We start from the raw sequence: 21,479 nt of genomic DNA on the forward strand, positions 1-21,479 counted from the left end.
CAGCAAAGACGCAGCCAAGTTGTGTGTGTGTGTGTGTGTGTGTGTCGGGAGGCGACAGGCTCCGATTTGGCTCTTCCACAGCAGGAGGTGGTGCTGAAGGGAGCAGGACCTGCCTTGTGCCCCTTCTGCTCTGACATCAAGTTCCCAACTGTGGAGAAGGATGTGCTTTAGAGACTGGGACCTGCGCCCTGGGGATGCTTGCATCCTTCTCTGTGTGCAGAGGGACCCAGGGCAGGGGACATAGCAGGGCAGGGCGCTTAGAGCCTCATGGTGGAGATAAGGGAACAAGAGCTACGAATGTCCCAGGCCCAAGGGCCCCTGAGTCTTCCCTCCCAGTGTTCCCATTTCAGTGTGGTCCGGGGACCAAGAGCATCAGCCTCCCCCAGGATTCTGGATAGGAATGCAAATTCCCCAGCTCTATCCCAGACCTGTGGAATCACTCTGGGGGTGGGGCTTTTTTTGGGCATGGCGGGTGGGGTCCATACATTGTTTATATTAATTTTTAAGATTTATTTATTTATTTGCAAGGCAGAGTTACAGAGAGAGGCGTCTTTCATCTGCTGGTTCACTCCTCCAATGCCTGGCACTGGGCCAGGCTGAAGCCAGGGACCAGGTCCTCCATCCGGGTCTCCCATGGGGTGGCAGGACCCCCAGTACTTTGCCATCTTCTGCTGCCTCCCAGGATGTTCATGAGCAGGGAGCTGGGTCAGAAGTCAAGGTGGGACTCCCCCCCAGCTTTCCACATGCACTACGACTGAACTGGCAACCCCACAATGCCCACCCCGAGCAGCCAGGCCTCCACGACCTTCCAGATGACTCAGCTGCGCGCCCAAGGTGACCAGTGCTGCCCTACACCCTTCCAGGCCTCTTCCCTCCTCTGGCCCCTGAGCTCCATGAAGATGCACCTGACAGTCTTGGGGCCCCCTGCCCACCCCGACCCATGCCCTGGCACAAGTCTGACGCCTCGGAGGGCTTCACCAGGGGAGCCTCCTGTCCGTTGCTCCCAGCTAGGGAGTGCCCACCCAGTCCACTCGGGGGACGAGGCTCTTCCTCTTTAAGGGGCCGGCACTGACTTTGTTTCCTGATGCCCCCTGGAAGGAGGCATAGCAGCAGCCTCCCCAGCTGACTGCCCGCTCCTGGCGTTCTGTACCACCACGGCTCTCAGAGAACGTATGAGGAGACCCATTCCCACAGAGGGGGGGGCGGGGGGGGGCACTACAGGGTCCCAGGGGACAGAGCTTTCCTCAGAAAACGCCTCAGGGCCCTGCTTGCATGGAACACTTGCTGGTTTGTTTGTTATGTTTCTTTTACTGCTTCTTTGTTTACAAATCAGCTGTCCTCCTCCGAAGGGCTGGGGAGCAAGCTATGATGGGGATTTCGAGACTGGACACTAAGGCTGAGAAGCGCCACAGGAGTGAGGGTGTTAGCTGGGAAGGAAGACCCTCAGCAGGGCAGCGGGGAGAGGTCGGGCAGGCTGCTGACTGCACGAGTACCTGCAGAGGGGCCGACGGCTGTGCCCTGCGCTGTCTAAAGCCCTGGTGCTGGGATGTGTCCGTGGTGCGGGGAGGATGGTGGAAGGTTCTGGCTCAGTCCCGTTCACCATCTGCACAACAACCCTGCTCTGGGTGGTGCGGCAGGAGCACCACTTAAAGTTCACATTTTGGGTCCAGCATTGTGGCACAGTCAAAAAGTGAGCGGAGCCGCCGCCTGTGACGCCCACATCCCATATCAGAGGGCCGGCTGAGTCCCGGCTGCTTCACTCTCCCGTCTAGCTCCCTGTTAATGTGTCTGGAAGGTGGTCGAAGATGGCCCATGTACTGGGACCCCTGCCGCCCACGTGGGAGGCCTGGATGGAGTTTTGAGCTCCTGGCTTTGGTCTGGCCCAGCCCTGGCTATTGTGACCTTTGAGGGGATAAATGAGCAGATGGAGATTTCTTTCTCTCTCTTTCCCTCCTTCCCTCCCACCCTCCCTTCCTCCTTCCCTCTCTATCACTCTGCCTTTCAAATAAATAAATAAATCTTAAAGTGCTGGAACAAAAACATTTACTGCTGGGAAGATACTGGTCCAAGGTCACACCACTGGGAAGAGGCAGTGCTGGATCCAAACACGGCAGTGAGGCCCTAGAGCCGTGGCCTTAACCACTGCACCACACTACCAGGCGGGCTGCCTGGCCTTGGCTGTGGCTTGGCTGGGGCAGGGGTGCGGGTCCTTTCTGCACAGTGGAGGGGGAGCGTCCACCCTGTTTCCAGGGCCCTGGTCTTCGAAGCCCAAGCCCAGGGCAGACATTTCTCCTGCTGCTGGTGACCTGGTGATGGAGGCTTCTGGTGCTCTGCCTGTGGCAGGAGATAGCAGGCCTGTTACCTGCTCCTAACATTGTATTTGTATTCGTGTTCCGCTCACAACAGCCATCTTTCAGCAAGACCTGATTAAGTGCTGGGCTCTGCTTGAAGCCTCTGTCTAAGTGGGAGAATTCCAGCGGCTTCTGAGAGATGCTGGCTTGGAGGAGTGGCCCCCACCCCAGCACACTTGGCACTTGGTCATCGAAGGGTGGTCAAGTCAGGGTAGGGGCTGGTGCTGTGATGCAGCGGGTTAACACCCTGGCCTGAAGCGCTGGCATTCCACATGAGCACCGGTTCTAGACCTGGCTGCTCCTCTTCCGATCCAGCTCTCTGTTATGGCCTGGGATAGCAGTAAAGGATGGCCCAAGTCCTTGGGCCCCTGCACCCATGTGGGAGACCCGGAAGAAGCACCTGGCTCCTGGCTTTGGATCAGCGCAGCTCTGGCCGTTGTGGCCATCTGGGGAGTGAACCAACGGATGGAAGACCTCTGTCTCTGTCTCTACCTCTCTCTGTAACTCTTTCAAATAAATAAAATCATTTTTTTTTAAAAATTGAGTCAGGGTACAGTAGAATGCCAATGCATAGATTCAGTCTTCTCCACTCCCCTAGGACTTCTTTGAAAAAATGCACTTATATGAAAGACAAAGATAGCAAGGGAGACACTGCAGATCTGGAGATTTTATATATATATATATATATATATAGAGAGAGAGAGAGAGAGAGAGAGAGAGAGGAGAAATCTTCCATCTGTTGGTTTACTCCCCTAAGCCAGGCTGAAGCCCAGAGCCTGGGACTCCCCCTGGGTCTCCCATGTAGGTGGCAGGGGCTCAGGCCATCTGCTGCCGCCTTCCCAGGTGCATTAGCAGGGAGCTGGATTGGAAGTGGAGCAGCCAGGACTTGAACCAGATACTCTGATATGGGCTGCTGGCTCAGCAGGCAGGGGCTTAACCTACCGCACCACCACCTGGCCCCTCTCCCAGGGTTTTGAGCCTATTTAGAAAATAAAAGCAGTGTAGCATTTGCCCTGTACCCATTTCCCTCCCAGGGAGAGGAGCTGGGCACTTACTGTGCGCCAGGTAACACTTCCTGCAACCCTTGCCATGACCTGAGAGGCAGGCATTATCACTGCCATTCCCAGGTGACAAAACTGGGTTGAGGCCACAAAGGGAAGTGACTGACCTTCCTGTGAGAGGGGCGGGGGTGGCATGGGCAGCGCCAGCACGGGGCCTCAGAATAGCCAGACGGGCTCCCTCTCTTGAGGATTATGGTGTCAGGCAGGGTATCCCAGGGACAACGGGCAGCTGGTCAAGACGTCCCCTGGCCCCTGCACTCGTTCTCGTCACTCTCCAAAGCATGCTGGGGCTCCCACTTCCGTGCACACAGCAACGACGCCATGCGCGTGTGCACTGCTCTTGGGGCTCCTGCAAAGTCTCCTCCGTGGCAGGGATGGAGAGGAATGAGACTTGAACACCAGCGTGACACTTGGCAGCTGTCCCCGCCTCCCGCCACCCCACCCCTAGACACACAAGCACGCACGCACTCTGAGGCTGAGAGCGATTTCCTCCCTCAACCTCACTCCCTGCCTCCGCCTGCCTGCTGCTCTCTTCTGCCTGCTGCTGGGGGCTCCCTGCTCGCTGGGCAGGGCCTGGAATCCTGTGCCCTTTCTGTGCTCAGGTAAGGAGGTGGGGGCCCAGGGATGGGATTGTCCTAGTGCCTCCCTGGATCCAACAGAGAAGGCACAGTTTTACCGGGAGAGAGTGCTCTTACCAATTAGGAGCCAGAGACCAGGGGAGGCTAGACGCTCAGAGGAGGGGACTGCATTTTCCCAGGCCTTCACTGGATGCCAGATACAATGGCAAACCATTCATAGTGTCTCTTTCAATGTGCGCAAGCCATTTGGGTGGCAAGATTACACTAGCAGGCTTAGGATAACTGATCCAAGTTCACCCAGCCAGGAGGTGAAGAGCTGAGATTCAAATCCAGGTCCTGGATTCCCCGAGTTTGTATTCGCTTCTCCCAACTCCCTATCAAAGCATGACCCCAGCTGCTGGACCCCCTGGAGGTCTGGGGGCTGTCTCCATGTCGCTAGAGGGCCAGGTCTGGATGGTTCCCAGGGGTGCAGCAGGACTGTGCGCTCTGGGCAGCCCCAGGGGACTCAGACAGGAAGGGATGTTTCTGGGCCCAGGGCGGGGATGGTGGTGCACTTATCTGTCAGTGGGGAATGCAGTCCCAGCCCCGTGGCTGCGGCTGGGGAACACTGGTCATGTTGCTGAGCTTCTCAGAACCTGTTTTCTGAAAAATAGGGTCTCACTGCGAGTGTATTTGCTCTGTAAACCCAAAAGCTTAGGAATTATGACCACTTTTGGGGTGTGCAGGCCCAGCTGCTCCCCTCCCACCTGCCTGCAGACCCTTGGCCCCAAAGCCCTGTCTCCCAGGGGAAACTCCAGTTTTGTATCTCAGGTCACTACCCTAAAAGGACTGTGGTCCACTTTCTCACCCTGGACAACAGTTTTCTTGTCTCCCCTCCCCATCATCTCTAAGCAAGGACAGAGCCCCAGCCGAGTTCTCCACTGTTGCTCCTGTACATGGTTCTGCCGTTTGGGTGACTCTGGGCCAGGTACTTGAACACATCAGCCTGTTTCCTGTTCTGTAAAATGGGATGGAGCAGACCTGTGCAATGAGGGTGCCTCTTGGAAGGACCTGCTGCAATCCTTGGTGTGCCCTGGGAACCCAGCACAGCTAGAGCACCTCCCCAACCCCGCAGGGAGCGGCCCACTTGTTTCCTCACTGGAGGGTCTGGGGTTCTTGGGGAGGCTGCGCGCATGCACGTCCCAGCGCTGTGCCTCTACCAGAGCCTGGCTTGTCCGGCACGTCCCTGAGCAGCTGCTCGGCACCTCCTTTGTGAGCAAGCGTGGGGATGAGGGCATCAAGGAGCGAGCAGGGTTGGGTTTCCTGCAGCACGCAGGGATGAGATCTCTTGGCCCCTGGGCTCCTAGGGCCCCCATCAAGTGGTTCCTCCTGCCTGGCTCACGGGCTCACGCCCTCCTCTTATCTTATTTCCTTTCCTACTTGTGGAGGAGGGGCAAGTTTTCTCTTTGCAGCCAACACACCCAACCTGCCACCATGGTGGACGCCAAGGGTGCTGGAAGCACCTGCAGAGAGGCAAGGTTGGGGGTGCTGTGAGTGGGAAGGGGTGGCCCAGACTGCTCCTCCCCCAGGGCAGCTGGACCCTACTCCCCCACTGGGGCCCAGAGTCATCCCACAGTGGTTCTGGGGATTGGGTAAAGGAGTCCTTGGTGGCCGACCTCGCCATCTTGGATCATTTGCTTAATAATCACATGACGCCGGTACAGCCTTGCTGTGTGCGTTCTACACGCTTTAGTGTATTAACTCATTTAACTCTTCCAGCTAAGCTACCCTGTGAGCCAGGTACTGTCAGGACTGATACCCAAGCCACATGGGGAGAAAACCCGCTCAGGGAGGGTCAATGCCTTGCCTGAGGTTGTACAGGGAGGGGGAGGGGGATCCGGAATGTTATCCCCCATCCCAGCCAACCCCAATGCCTTTTCCCCACCACAACGCTCCCCTGGGTGCCTCCTCCCTGTCCCCACAGGGCCCCACCATGTTGGCCAACGCCACGCTGAAGCCGCTGTGCCCCCTCCTGGAGCAGATGAGCCACCTGCAGAGCCACCGCAACTCCAGCATCCGCTACATGGACCACGCCTCTGTGCTGCTGCACGGGCTGGCGGGGGTGCTGGGCCTGGTGGAGAACGGGCTCATCATCTTCCTGGTGGGCTTCCGCATGCGCCAGACCGTGGTCACCACCTGGGTGCTGCACCTGGCGCTGTCCGACCTGCTGGCCGCCGCCTCCCTCCCCTTCTTCACCTACTTCCTGGCCGTGGGCCACTCGTGGGAGCTGGGCACCACTTTCTGCAAGCTGCACTCCTCCGTTTTCTTCCTCAACATGTTTGCCACGGGCTTCCTGCTCAGTGCCATCAGCCTGGACCGCTGCCTGCAGGTGGTGCGGCCAGTGTGGGCGCAGAACCACCGCACGGTGGCCGCGGCGCACCGACTCTGCCTGGCGCTCTGGGCCCTGGCAGTGCTCAACACCGTGCCCTACTTCGTGTTCCGTGACACCATCCCGCGGCGGGACGGGCGCATCATGTGCTACTACAACGTCTTGCTGCTGAGCCCCGGGCCGGACCTCGACGCCACCTGCAACTGGCGCCAGGCGGCCCTGGCGATCAGCAAGTTCCTACTGGCCTTCCTGGTGCCGCTGGTCATCATCGCCTCCAGCCACGCGGCCGTGAGCGTGCAGCTGCGCCACCGCGGCCGTCCGCGGTCCGGCCGCTTCGTGCGGTTGGTGGCCGCCGTGGTGGCTGCCTTTGCGCTCTGCTGGGGACCCTACCACGTCTTCAGCCTGATAGAGGCGCGGGCGCACGCGGTGCCGTCGCTGCGGCCGCTCGCCTGGCGCGGGCTGCCGTTCGTCACCAGCCTGGCCTTCCTCAACAGCGTGCTCAACCCGCTGCTTTACGTGCTCACCTGCCCCGACGTGCTGCGCAAGCTGCGGCGATCGCTGCGCTCCGTGCTGGAGAGCGTGCTGCTGGACGACAGCGAGCCCGGCCTCGACTCCCGCCGCCGCCGCCGCCGCACCTCCTCCGCCGCCACCTCCGCCACCTCCTTCTCGCTGCGCAGCCACCTCCCACCCGCGCTCTGCCCCGCGCGCCTCCAGGGATGGCTGAGGCGCAGCAGCGCAGCGACCCCGCAAAAGGCCCAGGCCCGTGACGAGAGGGGACCCCTGAACTCGGCGGTGAGCACCACCTCCGAGTAGGACCCATGATGGAACATCGCAGTTAGAACGTAGACATCCGGCCTCCAGCCTCACGGTCCCGGGGTGGTCCCCGGGAATCTGCATCTGACGCGCTCCCGGTGACTCAGGCAGTCAGTTACAGTTTTCCCCAATCGTTGCCGGGCTTAGGATTCGCCGGTGTTACCGTGCAGATTGGCTCAGCAGCTGTGTGTTGGGGCCAGGTCCCCCCCTTGCCTGCACCACACTTGGGAGTGACAGGCTGATGTCGTATCCTCAAAGTAAGGCAGCAGAGCCCCAAGGGTGCACCTCCCGGGATTCAGTGATGGGGGTGGGGTGGGGAAAGCTGGGGTTACATGTAACCAGGGGTGTGTATCAGGTTAAGTGAGAGGAAAGCTCTGAGAGCGCTGGCTGTTCTTCTAGCTCCTCCACTTCAGCCATTTAGCCAATGTTTATTGAGCTCTGGATGCTTTATCCCAGCCATCGATTCCAGTGTTTACAGGTGAGCCAAGGAGGCTGAGCCCGGCTAAGTGAGTCACCCAAAGCTTGGGTGCCACTGAGGACAGGGTCTGCTCTCTCACCTGAAGGGTGCCCACCTACCATCTGGGGGATCAAAGAGCATCCTGGGACCCACCCAGGTAGGATGGTCTTCGGTCTTTAGTGTGGAGAACGTGGCACCTCACAGCTCACCTGACCACGGCACCCTGAGCCCTGTGCGAGCCTGTGTTCTGTAGGATGCCTGCCGGGCATTTGGGAATCCAAGATCTTTGTAGCACCTGCTGGGGGCTGGCCAGCGCTCCCAACCATGTGTAGATGAAGTAACCCGTGTCCCTGTCCTCACATTTGCACTGTATTTACTTCCTCTTTTAGCCAATACTGTCACAGCCTGATGGGCACGAGTTACTCAGACTCTAGGGGCTTTGGCAAGTCTGGGGTCCGAGAGGAAACCTGGCTCTCCCCCGGCTCCCAGTGCTGAGAAGTGGGGAGGAACCGTGGACTGGAGGGTGGAGACCACTGCTGTCATTCTCCCTCTCAGGGACAGATAGAACTGGGGGCTGGGAACATTTGTTTGGTGGAAGAACTGGGATGAGAAACTCTCTGACACCATGGTCTAGTGCTCCTGACGTCACTGAAGGCTGGGTCCGCTGAGGCTGGGCTAGATGGGGGCAGGGCCATGCCCAGGGCAGCTACTGGGCAAAGCAGAGACGGATGCCACCCAGCCTCCCTCCAGCTTAGCACTTTCCCATGTGCCCCTGCATGTTTCACTTATCTAAGTTTCTTCCATCAGAATAAAAGCTCCAGGATGTATTCACTTGTTTATTACATTGTCTCCATCAGAATGAAAACTCCTCCGGACGTGGTCTGTTGACTCTATTCCTGGGTGCCTCGCTCAGGCCTGGGCACAACACCCGTTCAGTACCTGTCTCTGTCAGACTGGACTGGCATGGGTTATTCTTGGGGCTTCTGCAGGGCCTGGCATGAGAAGCCTGGCTCCCTGAACCTCCCCACTTTGATCTTTGTGTTGGAAAGTGGGGCGGAGCCGGGGTCAGTAGGCTGTGGAGGTGGCCACAGCAGCCTTTGGGAAAGCACGGAGATGGGGGGACAGACCTGGGAGTCCTGACTGCTGGCCTCCAGGCCCGGGCTGGACCCAGGACCCAGAGACGGGACATACACAGCATACTGAGGAACCAGAAGAACTTCCTGCTCTTGGTCTGAAGGCAGTTGGAGAAGGAGGGATAAGGGAGGGAGTAGCCGACCTCTTCCCTCCTCCCAGTCTCTGCCAGGTGCCAGGACCCTTCCGGGCTGAGCCCAAGAGGCCCAGAAGCCCCATCTAGGGTGGGTCCCAGGTCTGGGGCCACAGAGCTGGATGCCAGCTCCGGCAGAGGCTCGAGACTGCGGGTGGCTGCAGGAGCTGACGCGCTTGTCGGCCATGGAGAGCCCGGCTGTGCTAAGCTCAGACCTTGGCGGCTGGCCGCTGCGGCGGCGGCTTCTGCAGCAGGGCCAGGGTGTCCCGCTTCTCAATGGAGCGCAGCTGCTTCTTCTTGGCCCGCTTGAGCTTGGCCGGGTTTCGGATCTGGAAATGGGGGGAGGGGAGGGCATTAGAGCAGCTGGAGTTTCTGTTCCCATTCCCTAGAAGGCTGGTGCCACGGGGGTGTGAGAGCAGGACGTGGAGCTGGGGTGCCGAGGCACCCCAAACACCACATCCATCCCAGCTGCGGGGTGCATGCCCGCAGGGGGACGGGGGAGGTGAGACACTCACCACTTGGACGACCTCTGCCTTCCGCTCATTCTCCAGGCGCCGTTTCAGGTTCTCAGCCCGGCGCTGTTTCTTCTCCTGGAACAACAGGGGAAGGGGAGTTGAGTCTGGGGGCCAAGGCGGCCCCGGTTTCTCAGTGGAGTGAGAGCTGCAGACTTCCGCACACAGAGGGGGATGGTCTTCTATCTGGGCTCCAGGTTGTTCCTGGTGGTGAGTGGGAGGCCAAGGGTCTGTGGTGGGGGTGAGTTACTGACTGCACAGTAGTCGCTGGGACCTGGACAGGTGGTGGAGGGCAGGGGCCTCCACAGGGGGGCTGGGTGGTCCGCAATCAGGAAACTTCCTAATGCAGACAGTGCCCACCCTCATACCTCCCTCTCTGTCAGATGCCAAGGGAGAAGAGGTGGGTTCTCCCTCGCCCCTGAGGCCCACGTGCCAGAGAATGCAAGGCCAGGTGAGGGCAGGGCTCCTGAGAGCTCCCAGGAGGGGTGGAGTAGCTGAGCTGCAGAGGGGCCTTGGGACTGTCTGGCCTGGGATCCAGTCTTGACTCTGCTACGTCCTAAACAGGAGACTGGCTAAGTCCCTGTGCACTACCTTCCCTTTCAAGTGAGTACGACCATGGCACCTACTTGCCAAGATTATTTTCGGAGCTAAGCAAGAGAACAGACGTGTAGGACTTGCAACAGGAATCCAGCCCGAGTGCGTTTTGGGGACAGGAAGGCCCAGGGTTTCTTGATCACGCTCACTCTGTACCCCGGCAGGGCTTGCAGGGATGTTGGCTCCAAGGCCTCTGCATGGGCAGGGGCCTCTCTTGGCTTTGGCAGCTCAGGGCAGTGGCCGCCCATGGGGAGAAATGAGAAGTGAGACTCGGGCTCCTGTGTGACAGGGCAGGCTGGGCTGGGCAGGAGCAGCAGCCTGAAGGAGGGTGGGAGGGCAGCCGTGTCCTGCTCCAGGGAGCCGGGGCCCCAGAGGAAGTGAGGTTATGGTGGCAACCATTGTCCCTGTGCCGCGGGCTGAGCTGGGGGACTCCCAGCAGGGGACAACAAGCCACTGACTGGCCTGCTCCCTTTTCTCAGTGGCCAGGGGCGAGTTAACTGTGGCTCAGAGCTCCTCCTTTGCTCCTGGGGTCAGCAGGCCAGTAGCATTTCCTGATAACCCTGGTGCTGGGGGTGGGGCGGCATTGCTGGGCGATGCCACTGCCGCCGCCGCCACCACCACTACCACCACCTTTCTCTGGTGCTGCCTGCTGAGTGCCCCCTTGCGTCCCTAACCCTTTCCATGGACTTCCTGGCAACTGAAGGTGCTGGGAGTGACCCTCCAGCGGACTGCAGGGCAGAGCCCTGCTGTCCATGTCTCTGGTGTGTGGAGTGGCAGCCACATATTGGCAACAAGGTGTTTCCAGTCTGTAAGCCCTTCCCAGCTGAGCAGGTCCCAGGAGATCGACCCTGACCCTCCACACCGAGGGCTCCCATAGCAGGGAAGGCCACCCGGCCTTCCTGATCTCACAGAGGCCCAGACTGGGCTCAGACCGCACTTCTGTCCTGGCTGGCTCCCCCAGGCTGGGGAAGGTCTCTGACCAAGTTCACCTCCCCATGCACCTGTGTCTGCTACAGCAGACACAGCCGGCCCAAAGCTCCAGCCTCTACCTGTCCAGCCCCTCACCTGGCGACGCTGCTCCTTCTCCTCCTCCAGGTGCCGGGCAAACTCCTTGGTCAGCTTCCTCTCCTGCCGCTCCTTCATCTTGCGCTGCCAGGAGGTGCGCAGGGGCTTGTCCTGAACCATCTGGGAGAACCTGGGAGGGGAGAGCGGGCACCTGCGGGTCTGTGGGCCGCTCACCACATGCTCCTGCCTCTCCTGGCACTCAGCCCTCCAGGTCTGCAGACACCCGGGCCAGGACAGGCCCTGGTGGCTCAGCTGCCACTTCTCAAGCCTCCTCTCTCCCTTTATAGGAGAGCAAACCATGGCTCAGACACGTTAAATCACTGCCAAGCCCATCTTGTTCCTGAGTCACAGGCAGGACTTGAACCCCTGTCTGTCACCACAGCGACCAAGCCACATGTGCTCTGCTGACCTGCAGGCCTGGGTGTGAATGCCTCTGGGGACGGGGCACTCCCTACAGAGGGGGCCCCTCCACTACTGAATAGTGGGCCCAGTCCCTTGTGAGGTTCCCACTGTGTGCAGGCAGAGACATGAGGGTGGGGTGTCAGGGCAGTCTAGATTTTTCTAAGAGTGATGAGGACTTCAGAGTCCTAGGAGAAACGAGGTCCTCTGTGTCTGGGTGCAGACTGAAAGGATTCCTGGGGGGATGAGGTATCCAGGATGGACATTAAATATTCCAAAGAGGGGCAGGCAGTGTGGTGTAGCAGGTAGAGCTGCCAGACTCCGCCCCTTTGTTCCCAAGGGCTCCTTCCCATCAGCCCCAACACTTCCTTCACCCCAACAAACATTTACTGAGTACATACTACGAGGATCTCACGCCTGCCTTTAAGGTCACAATTCAATTCAGGGCAGGTCTACAGAGAGAAGCTAAAGGGATTTTTCTTTTTTATCATAAAGGCAAATAACTAATCTATCCTGGCGGGTGAAGATCTCACCGCGTGTAAGAAGTATCCTTTCTGCCTCCTTCTCGGAGAAAGCAGACAGCAGCAAGCGTTTGCTGAATGAAGACGCAGCTGAAGGGGCTAGGAGAGAGACCACAGAGGCGACCGCCGAGGGCCTGGTCTCACCAGCCCTGGCATCCCAGGGCACACTGCCACGTTCTGGTTATACCTGCCGGTTTGCAGACGTCTCCACCGACTCGTCGGTCCTCTTCAAGCAGGGCCCCAGCAGCACAGAGAAGCACCCCGCCCCTGCCCAGGCTGTCCCCTGCCTCACCTCTTCTTGGAGCGGTCCTTCCACACCCGTCCGGATTTCGGCTTCCCCTTCGGGATGACAGGGATCTCCTCCTTCAGCTTCTTGGACGCTGGGCCCTGGGCCGAGGAACCGTGTTGCTTCTTTCCCCAGGGGCCGGCTGTCACCGTCTCCCCGGCCGCAGGGGGCTGGCTTGGCTCGCGCTGGCCGCGGGGGGAGCCTGGCGCCTGCGGTAACCGCTCCTGCAGTGGCCGCGAGGGCTCCGGACCCGGCGCCTGCTGACCAGGGTGCGGCTCTGGTGATTCTGGGCCCAGCTGTGGCTGCAACCGGGAAGACCCCGGGGTCAGGTCCTCCCTACTCTGGGCCAAGGTCGAGTCCAGCTCTCCTTGGCACTGGGAGAACCCTGGTGCTTTCCCACATGGCTTTGGCTGACGCTGGGGGGGTTCGGGAGTCAACTCCGGCTGCCTTCGAGGAGATGCCAGGCCTGCGTCTTGCTGACGCGGGGGTGACTGTGGGCCAGGCTCCGGCCGCCCCTGAGGGCACCCCAAGCCCGCATCCTGCCGCGGACTGGGTGATCCTGGGCTTGCCTCCTGCCGATGTCGAGGAGACGATGGGCCGGGCTGCAGCACACCCTGAAGAGACTCAGGCTCCCTCGTTTCTCCTCCGTCCGACTCGACCTCCACAAGGGCCCGTCTCACCTGCGAAAGTGACGTGAGGCGCTCGGTGGACTCAGGGTTTAGGCCCCTGAGTCGCCGGCTGCGCCTAAGTGGTGTATCCATGGCCCAGCCCGAAAAGTTTTCAACTTGGAGCCCACGTGTAGTCCCTGCGGCCTCTGGGTCTACGGCGCCTTCCTATGACGTCATACGCCGCCACGTCTGTGCCGGGCAGGAGGGGGCTGTTGCTGGCGAAGCCATATTTGTGAGGGGCAGAGAGGCGGAGTCGTCGGCTTGGCGGGGGCTGGGCTTAGCAGGCGCAGGCGCAGTGCGCCTGGGCGCCGCGTCTGGTGATTGACCGGCTAATCGCACACGTGGGATTAGCCTTCAGTTTTCGGGACAGAGGGTCGGAGAAGGGAGAGTGCAAGAAGGGAAGTTGGGGGCGGGAACCCATTTCTGGGAGAGAAGAGGATTGGGAAAAGCTCCATGGGAGTCCCGTCCCGTGCGGTTGCGCAGTGTCCTGACCCTCTCTGGGCCTGAGCTTTCTCCTTTGTGACAACAATGCTTTTTTTTCTTTTTTTTAAAGATTTATTTATTTATTTGAAAGAATTACACACAGAGAGAAGGAGAGGCGCGCGCGCGGGGGGGGGGGGGGGCGGTGGGGTGGACTTCCACCCACTGGCCCACTCCCCAGTTGGACGCAATGGCCAGAGCTGCACCGATCTGAAGCCAGGAGCCAGGAGCTTCTTCCGGGTCTCCCACGCCGGTGCAGGGGCTCAAGGACTTGGGCCATCTTCCGCTGCTTTCCCAGGCCATAGCAGAGAGCTGGTCGGAAGTGGAGCAGCTGGGATTCGAGTGAGTTCCCATGTGGGATGCTGGCACTGCAGGTGGCGGCCTCACCCGCTGTGGCACAGCCCCTAACAACAGTGGTTTTGCGCCAGCGCTGCGCCTGTAAAGCGATCCTGACTGCCGGAGTGAGCGGCTTGGGCATCGCACCCCGGCTGTCCCTTCCCGACTGTGCTTTCGTGCTCGGTCCGTGGCTCTCCCTGTCCCACGTGTGAACCTTTTTGAGGGAAGTTGAGGTATCACCAAGATGCACCACTGTTGTCCCATGGTTGGGCCATCCCTGAGCCCCTGTGTGTGACCTCCCCCTCCCGTTGGTTTCACCCGGAAGGTGCGTTGCACACTGAGTGCTTGTGGCCTGGCCAGTGGGCAGGATTTTGGCGCCTGGAGGAGACTGACTTGAAGCCCCTTTGTGTGGGAGCTGATTTATCCCCAGCACTCTTTTTTCTTAGGAAAAACGTTCTGGAAGTGATTCAACTGCATCTCAGCTCTTTCCAGTGTTATTCTTGGACCGGCCTGGGGATGGCCTTCAGCGTTCCCAGGCATGGGATTAGGAGAGGGCCTGGGAAGTTGTCCAAGGTTACCCAGCCAGGGTGTCTCAGCATTGAGCCCAGCCTGCACCTGCTGGGTCACTCTGCCTGCTGAATGGAGTGTCCACTGGGGCCCGGGGTGTCTTTACTGCTGATAAAGGGGACAGAGAAGACCCGGACAAAGGTCCCTGGAGAATGGTGCAGTGGACTGCCAATCCTTTATAATTATCCCGCCTGTCAGCCTGTGCCACGGCCTCAAATATGCCTCCCAATGGATCCCACTTGAGTCCTCCCTAGGGGACGGTTGTAGCCTGGCTTCTCCCCTGTCCCTCCACGTCAACAGCAATGGATGCAACAGTGTGCACTGACCCCGTGGTCAGTTCCTGCCCCCGTGCCCTTCTAAGAAGCTCCATCTGCAGGCTCAGTGCCCTTGTCTTCCCTTCCCCCCAGTGCAGAAGCAGTTCAGACACCTTCTCGCCAGCTCTCCCGATTCTCAGATGAGTGGGATCCATCCAGTTTCTTTCTTTCTTTCTTTTTTTTTTTTTTAAGATTTATTTATTTATTTGAAAAGCAGAGTTATAGAGAGGCAGAGGTAGAGAGAGAGAGAGGTTTTCTACCCTATGGTTCACTCCCGGGATTGCTGCAATGGCCAGAGAGCTGTGCTGATCTGAAGCCAGGAGCCAGGAGCTTCATCTGGGTCTCCCATGCAGGTGCAGGGGCCCATGGACTTGGGTCATCTTCTACTGCTTTCCCAGGTCATAGCAGAGAGCCGGATCAGAAGTGGAGCAGCCGGGACTCGAACTGGCACCCATATGGGATGATGGCACTGCAGGCGGTGGCTTTACCCTCTATGCCACAGTGCTGGCCCCCATCCAGTTTCTTAATTTCCCTGCCCTTGCCGGGAGACCTGGATGGTCCGGTGCTCGTAATCACACCAGGAAGTGTTATCAGGGCAACTGGAGAACCTGTGAGTCTTCCACTGTGGTGGCCCTACTTCCCGACTTTTGTCCCCAGCTGGAAGGTTCACTCTCAAGTGCCAATTAGATCGCATCCAGCCTGCTTACAAGACATCAGAAAGGGGCCGGCGCTGTGGCATAGCAGGTAAAGCTGCTGCCTGCAGTGCTGGCATCCCATATGGGCACTAGTTCGAGTCCCGGCTGTTCCACTTCTGATCCAGCTCTCTGCTATGGCCGGGGAAAGCAATAGAAGATGGCCTAAGTCCTTGTGCCCCTGCACCCACATGGGAGACCTGGAAGAAGCTCCTGGCTTCGGGCTTCGGATTGGCATAGCTCCAGCCATTGCAGCCAATTGAAGAGTGAACCAGTAGATAGAAGACTCTCTCTCTGCCTCTCCTTCTCTCTCTGTCACTCTGACATTCAAATAAATAAATAAATCTTAAATAAAAGACATCAGAAGGCGGTCTCAGGTCCCCACCAGGGTGGTGAGAGAGGGGCCCATCTTCCAGAGGGGAGCCCTCTGGGTGTGTGAAGGTGCTTGATCAGCATCGGCCTCAGGCGAGCTCCGCCCTGGAACCCCTGCTCCCACCTGAGCTTGATTTGTCATTGTCATTCTGCGGGGTATGCTGAGGCCTGGAGAGGCTCCTGTAGGTGGAGAGGAGCCTGGTTCCCCACAGTCCTCTGCTCCCTATTGCAGCATCCAGCTCCCTTGCCTGCAGAGGATATGGGGGGTTGCCTGCAGATACCCCCAGCAAGGTTGATCCCCAGCTGCCCACGAAGGCAGCCTGGTCTCTTCTGATTTCCTCCCCATCTCACTTTTCCACTCCCTTAAGGTACACGCTGGGGTCATTTTCTCAACAGCCTGCACTTAAATCCCTGTTTTTCAAAGTCAGCTGCTGGAGGAAACCAGACTTAAACTCTGGGGCAAGCAAAATCCACTTACTTTCCACAACAACGCTGTGAGGCAGGTGCCGTTATGACTGTCGTGTTACAGACGGCAGCGCCTCGCTGCCCGCTGACTGGCCCACATGTGGGCCTTGCTTGCCCATTCCCCTCACCTACCCTGCGCTGTGCCCCGGGAGGTGCCGAGTGCTTGTCGCACATGCCGTGCAGAGTGTGCTGAGCCGGCAATGCCTGGCTTGCCTCTGTATCGTGAGATCTGCTGACAAGGAAGCAGAGTGACCGCAGGTAGACCTAAGATATGCATCAGGTGTTCTCGGAGCCATTGATCCTCTGCCCAGCCATGGAGGCTGCACCTAGGAGCTTAGGAGAGCCCCCAGATGTCAGGGGCCACAGCCCTGAGGTGGTGGGCTCGGCAGCGCTAACTGGGCATCTGTCCAGGCCCCCTCCTAGGTGCTCAGTGAGTCCCTGGGAGCCTCAGCTGGGGAGGGGGAGTTTCAGCCCAGTGCTAAGAAGGCTTTGCTGAATGAGTGAATGGGGCCGGGTGGTCATCTCCATTTTACTGACCAGGAAATCTCAGGTCTGGAGAGGTGGTGATTTGGTGCCAGGTGACACAGCAGAGGGATAGGCCAAACCCAAGTACTCGGCATCTACTTCCACTGGGCCCAGGACGGGGAGGCAAGGGCTGGGGCTGTGTAAGGACTTCCTTGGTCTGAGAAGTCTCTGGCACCTGGGATGTTGGAGAGAGGGCAGGAGCAGATGAGGCACAGCATCCTAGGGCCACAACTGCCCTTCACTAGGCCGGGTGGGTCCGGGCCACGCTCTTGTCCCCTGGAGAACAATCCTTTATCTCTTCTAGAAGCACTGCTTATCCAGGGCAAACATCTTTCCTTCCTCCAGCTGTGCTTCCCATGACAACGGGACACATCTTCGAGAAAGATACCAGTGCTCTGCACTCTCCCAGAGGGTGGTATCCAGGGTTCCTGCAGGCAGCCGAGTAGATCTGTCCCCTCCCCACTCCACGACCTCTGCCGGCGCGCCTGGGTCTCCATCCTCTTCCCGGCACTGCCACCCTGTGCTTGCCCCATAGAAGCCCTCAGTCTGGTTCCAGCCACTGCCGGGCTGTGCCCTCTGACCTTGAGTGTTGGCTTATCTGGAAAGTGCAGGATTTTTCATCAGTCCCTGTTGTGGTTTGCTTTGACCTCTTGGGGGTCCAGTGCCCCCTTCCCCTTTTGCCTGGCCGAACAGTTGCTGCTCAGTACTTGATCAGGCCCTCCTGAGAGCGTGAGTAATCACCTTCATTCTTGACACCAGCACTGACCTGGGAGACTCATCTTTGTTGCATGTTCCCAACAACTCACAGTGTTTCAGGTCCTGGGAGTAGGGGTGACGTGATTTCAGCAGAGGGGCTGGGAATGGGGTAGGAGTGGCCCTGGAGACCCCAAGTGTGGGACCTTCCAGCTGTCCCCCAGGGCAGGTGCATAGGTGGCACTGCTGTGCCGCACAGAAGCTGCCTGGGAGCGGTCCTCTTTGCAAAGCTCCCAGGCACCTGCCACTGCTCGGAGCTGAGGGGACCCAGGCTTATCTCCTGCTTTGCAGTTTCTGCTGAAACAGGAAGGGGGCAGAACTCCTGCCAGGTTGGGGGGAGACACCACTTCCTGTCCTTCCTCAGCTGGGAACTTGATAGTCCCCCTCCCCACAGTGTGTTCCCCGGCTCTCTGCAGGCCAAGGGGGTGGCGAAGGGGCTGGAGATGAACACCTGAGCCAGGTGGGAGGTAGATACCCCCATGAAGCAGCACATCACCTCATCCCATCTCCTCCCACCCCAACAGACCCAATAGCAGTGCTTCCAAAGCCTGGTTGAGCTGCGGAATCCCTTGGAGGGGCTGTCAAAGCCCATTCCTAGGCCCTTACCCCTGAGTGCTCCTTCAGTAGGACCGGGTGGGCCCGTGATTTTGCATTCTGAACAAGCTCCCAGGTGCTGCTGCTGGGCTGGGGGCCACACTTTGAGGAGCAGTGTCCTGGAGAAGCAAGGAGCCACACACGGAGAGCTGAACAGGCGTTGAGTTCCTAGCCAGTTGTTTATTCGTCCACCACGTGTTGTGTTTCTTGAATGTTTGCTCTGTGGCAGGCACTAGAGCTACAGCAACCAAAGGGCAATCGTGGTCTCTGCCTTGAAAGAACTTCCACTATGTTGGGAGCTGTGGCTATTACACGTCTGAATCTGAACACTCTGCTTTGAGGAAGGCTGAGCAGCAAGTATTTTCCCTATTAAAAAATTAAATTCATTTGAAATGCAGAGAGACACGGGGAAGATAAAGATCTTCCATCTGCTGGTTCATGCCTCAGAGGCTCCCAATAGCCAGGGCTGAACCAGCCCAAAACTAGAGCCTGGAACTCTCGCCAGATCTCCCATGTGGGTGGCAGGGACCACACCTCTTGAATCATCAGTTGCTGCCTCCCAGGGTGTGTGTTAGCAGGAAGCTGGATTTGTAAGTGGAGCCGGGACTAGAACCCTGACACTCTGTCCTTATGGGCTGTGGGCATCTCAGCAGTGTCTTCATTGCTGTGCTGAGAGCCTGCCCTTTGGTCCCTATTTTTACAGATAAGGAAATAGCAATCTCCTAGAGGTCCCGTGATTTGCTTTCACTTACCCAAATGCTTGGTGGCAGGACTTCCTGACTTGCTATTTGGTCCCTGACCTCTGGATGTGAGCTACCTCAGCCTCGTGGGGTTGGATTAGAGCTACAGACCCTGCACACACGTTGCCAGTGGGGGGACCTGGGGGTTTCATCCCTGTGTATGGAAGGAGAGCTTGACAGACAGAAAAACAGACCGACAGACAAACCATGTGCTCGCACATGCAGATTCTCAGTTCTTAAGACCTGGATAATGATGGAGTTTCACAGTGAGTCACTTCCCCCACCTTCTTCTCTGTTTACTTCTCCCTGTACTCTCATTTCCTCTCACTTTCCAGTTCTCTACAGCTTTGCCCCAGTGATATCTGCTTCAGCAGTGGGAGCCCCTCCCCACCACTATGGTGGCCGCATCACCATGACAACCTCTGGAGACCTTGTAATGGTGCACCCAGGGCAAATTATGAGACCCCTTCCCGGAACCACGGACCAACTTGGCCTCTGGTTTAATAGCAGAAATCTGTTGACCCTGTGGTGGTGGTGGTGGGGAGTCGCTGTCTTCCTGCCCAGCCCAACCAGCCCCAGATCCAACCTAGCAGCCAGTGCAGCACCAGCTTGGTGAGAGGAGCCTTTTCCCAAGTCAGCAGTCTCTGTTTTTCTCATGGAGTCCCCAGAACATCAAGCTCAGCTGTTCCTTCAGGACCTCAGACACCATGACAGAATTGATGAAAATGTATTCTATTGCAGTGGATTAAAATACTACGCTGGTGTACCAATTCACGGGAGGCTGAAATAATCGATTGAGATTCTGTGAGGGAATGGAGGGCTCTTTGCAGGCACTGTCTCATCTCATTCCTATAGCAACTCCACGAGAAAGCGGATCCCGCTGCCTGGTTTTTCAGAGACAGAGAAACTTGTCCCCACAAGGCAGCTGGCAAGGGGCAGAGTGTGGCTTTGAATCCAGAACTTTGCGTCCAAAGCTTGTACACTTTCATCCACACCTCACTGCTCTGTTTTGGCACTTGTAAGAGTAAGTCCCTTGTTCAGTCTTTTTTCTGTTCTTTGGGAATAAGCCAGACCTTTCCAGGGCTGGCATTGTGACATGAGAGTGCTTTCCGGGGCTGACATTGGGCCATAATGGGTTAACCCACTGCCTGTGAAATCAGCATCCAATCTAGGCCCTGGCTCAGCCCCAGCTGCTTGAATTCTGCCCCAGTTCCCCATTAATGTGCATGGGGAAGCAGTGGGAAGATGGCCTGAGTACTTGATCCCCTGTCACCCACGTAGAAGATCTGGGTGAAGCTCCTGGTTCCTGGCTTCCACTGTGGTCATTGTGGGAGTGAACCAGGAGATGGAAGATCTCCTCGCTCTTTCTCTCCTCCCTCTAACTTTGCCTTTCAAATAAAATAAATAAAATTAAAAAGAAAACTAGGGATAAAGAGTGCGTTCCATAAAAGGCAGGCACTGATGGATCAAAGGAGTATTCTGCTGCTCTTTTACAAGTATTTTCTGCTCAGAATGAAATGTTACACAACACTCAGATAATATCACCTTCTGCTCGAGTGGTTTTAGCTCTCTGTTTTCGAGATGACTCTGGGGAGATCAAGATACCCTACTTTTTTGGAAATTAGGCACAGGAGGTGTACCAAGTTGTCTGTGGTGGCATCTCCCATCCATGTGCTTTTCTTACCACATGACTGGGACCCCCCCTTCTCTTAGGTAATGGGGTCTTTTTCCCTGAACTCTAAAACCTGGCTGGGTCTTTGAGGTTGCCTTGGACAAAGAGTATGGCAGAACTGTTGGCAGATGACTTTCTGTTTTAAAAAGATTTATTTATTCACTTGGGAGAGAGAGAGAGAGAGAGGGAGAGAGAGAGAGAGAGAGAATTTTCCATCTGCTGGTTCACTTCCCAAATGGCTGCAATGGTCAGGGCTGGGCTGGTCCAGGCAAAGCCAGGAGTCTGGAATTCCATCCTGGTCTTCCACATGAGTGGTAGGGTCCCAAAAACTTGGGCCACCTTCTGCTGCTTTCCTAGGCACATTATAAGGGAGCTGGATTGGAAGTGGAGCAGCCAGGTCTCCAACTGGCATTCTGATATGATATGCCAGCATTGTAGGCGGCAGCTTAGCTTGCAGCACCACAATACCAGCCCTTACTGTTTAAAATTTTTTTTAAAAGATTTATGTATTCATTTGAAAGGCAGAGCCAAAGAGAGACAGGGAGAGAGAGAGAGAGAGAGAGAGAGATCGATCTACCATCTTTTGGTTCACTCCCCAGATGGCTGAAATGGCCGGAGCTGGGCTGATCCAAAGCCAGGAGCCAGGAGCTTCCTTCAGGTCCCCCATGCAAGTGCAGGGGCCCAAGGACTTGGGCCATCTTCTACTGCTTTCCCAGGCCATAGCAGAGAACTGGTTGGAAGTGGAACAGCTGGGACCCAAACCAGTGCCCATATAAAACGCTGACACTGCAGCCGGCAGACTTACCTGTTACGCCACAGTGCTGGCCCCCAGACCCTTATTTTTGAGGCTAGATCTCAAGAATACCACACACTGGGAAGTCGAGAAATTGTGGCAAAAAATGTCCTACATGAAAGACCTCAGTGGGTGAGACCCCAGAGGAAAGAAGTGGCCATCAAAGAAGGATATACTTTTCTCTAAAGGGAGAAGAGAACTTCCACTTTGCTTATGGCCTTGTTCAAATATTGATGGAG

The 21,479-nt window shown here is 57.6% G+C and overlaps 2 protein-coding genes across 2 annotated transcripts; one reads left to right on the plus strand and one right to left on the minus strand.

Moving 5' to 3' along the window:
• Positions 1 to 5,962: 5,962 nt before the first annotated feature.
• PTGDR2 (prostaglandin D2 receptor 2) lies at positions 5,963 to 7,199 on the plus strand. The gene has a single exon (XM_062197852.1). It carries the CDS (start codon positions 5,963 to 5,965, stop codon positions 7,169 to 7,171), a length of 1,209 nt encoding a protein of 402 aa, XP_062053836.1. The 3' UTR covers positions 7,172 to 7,199.
• Positions 7,200 to 8,426: 1,227 nt separating this feature from the next.
• On the minus strand, positions 8,427 to 13,135 carry CCDC86 (coiled-coil domain containing 86). Its single transcript, XM_062196072.1, has 4 exons — positions 12,276 to 13,135; positions 11,064 to 11,193; positions 9,408 to 9,482; positions 8,427 to 9,221 (listed from the first exon to the last, which is right to left on the minus strand). Exons 1-4 carry the CDS (start codon positions 13,028 to 13,030, stop codon positions 9,102 to 9,104), a joined length of 1,080 nt encoding a protein of 359 aa, XP_062052056.1. The 5' UTR covers positions 13,031 to 13,135; the 3' UTR covers positions 8,427 to 9,101.
• Positions 13,136 to 21,479: the final 8,344 nt, after the last annotated feature.

This window comes from Lepus europaeus, chromosome 7 (assembly GCF_033115175.1).
Source record: "Lepus europaeus isolate LE1 chromosome 7, mLepTim1.pri, whole genome shotgun sequence".
NCBI lineage: Eukaryota > Metazoa > Chordata > Mammalia > Lagomorpha > Leporidae > Lepus > Lepus europaeus.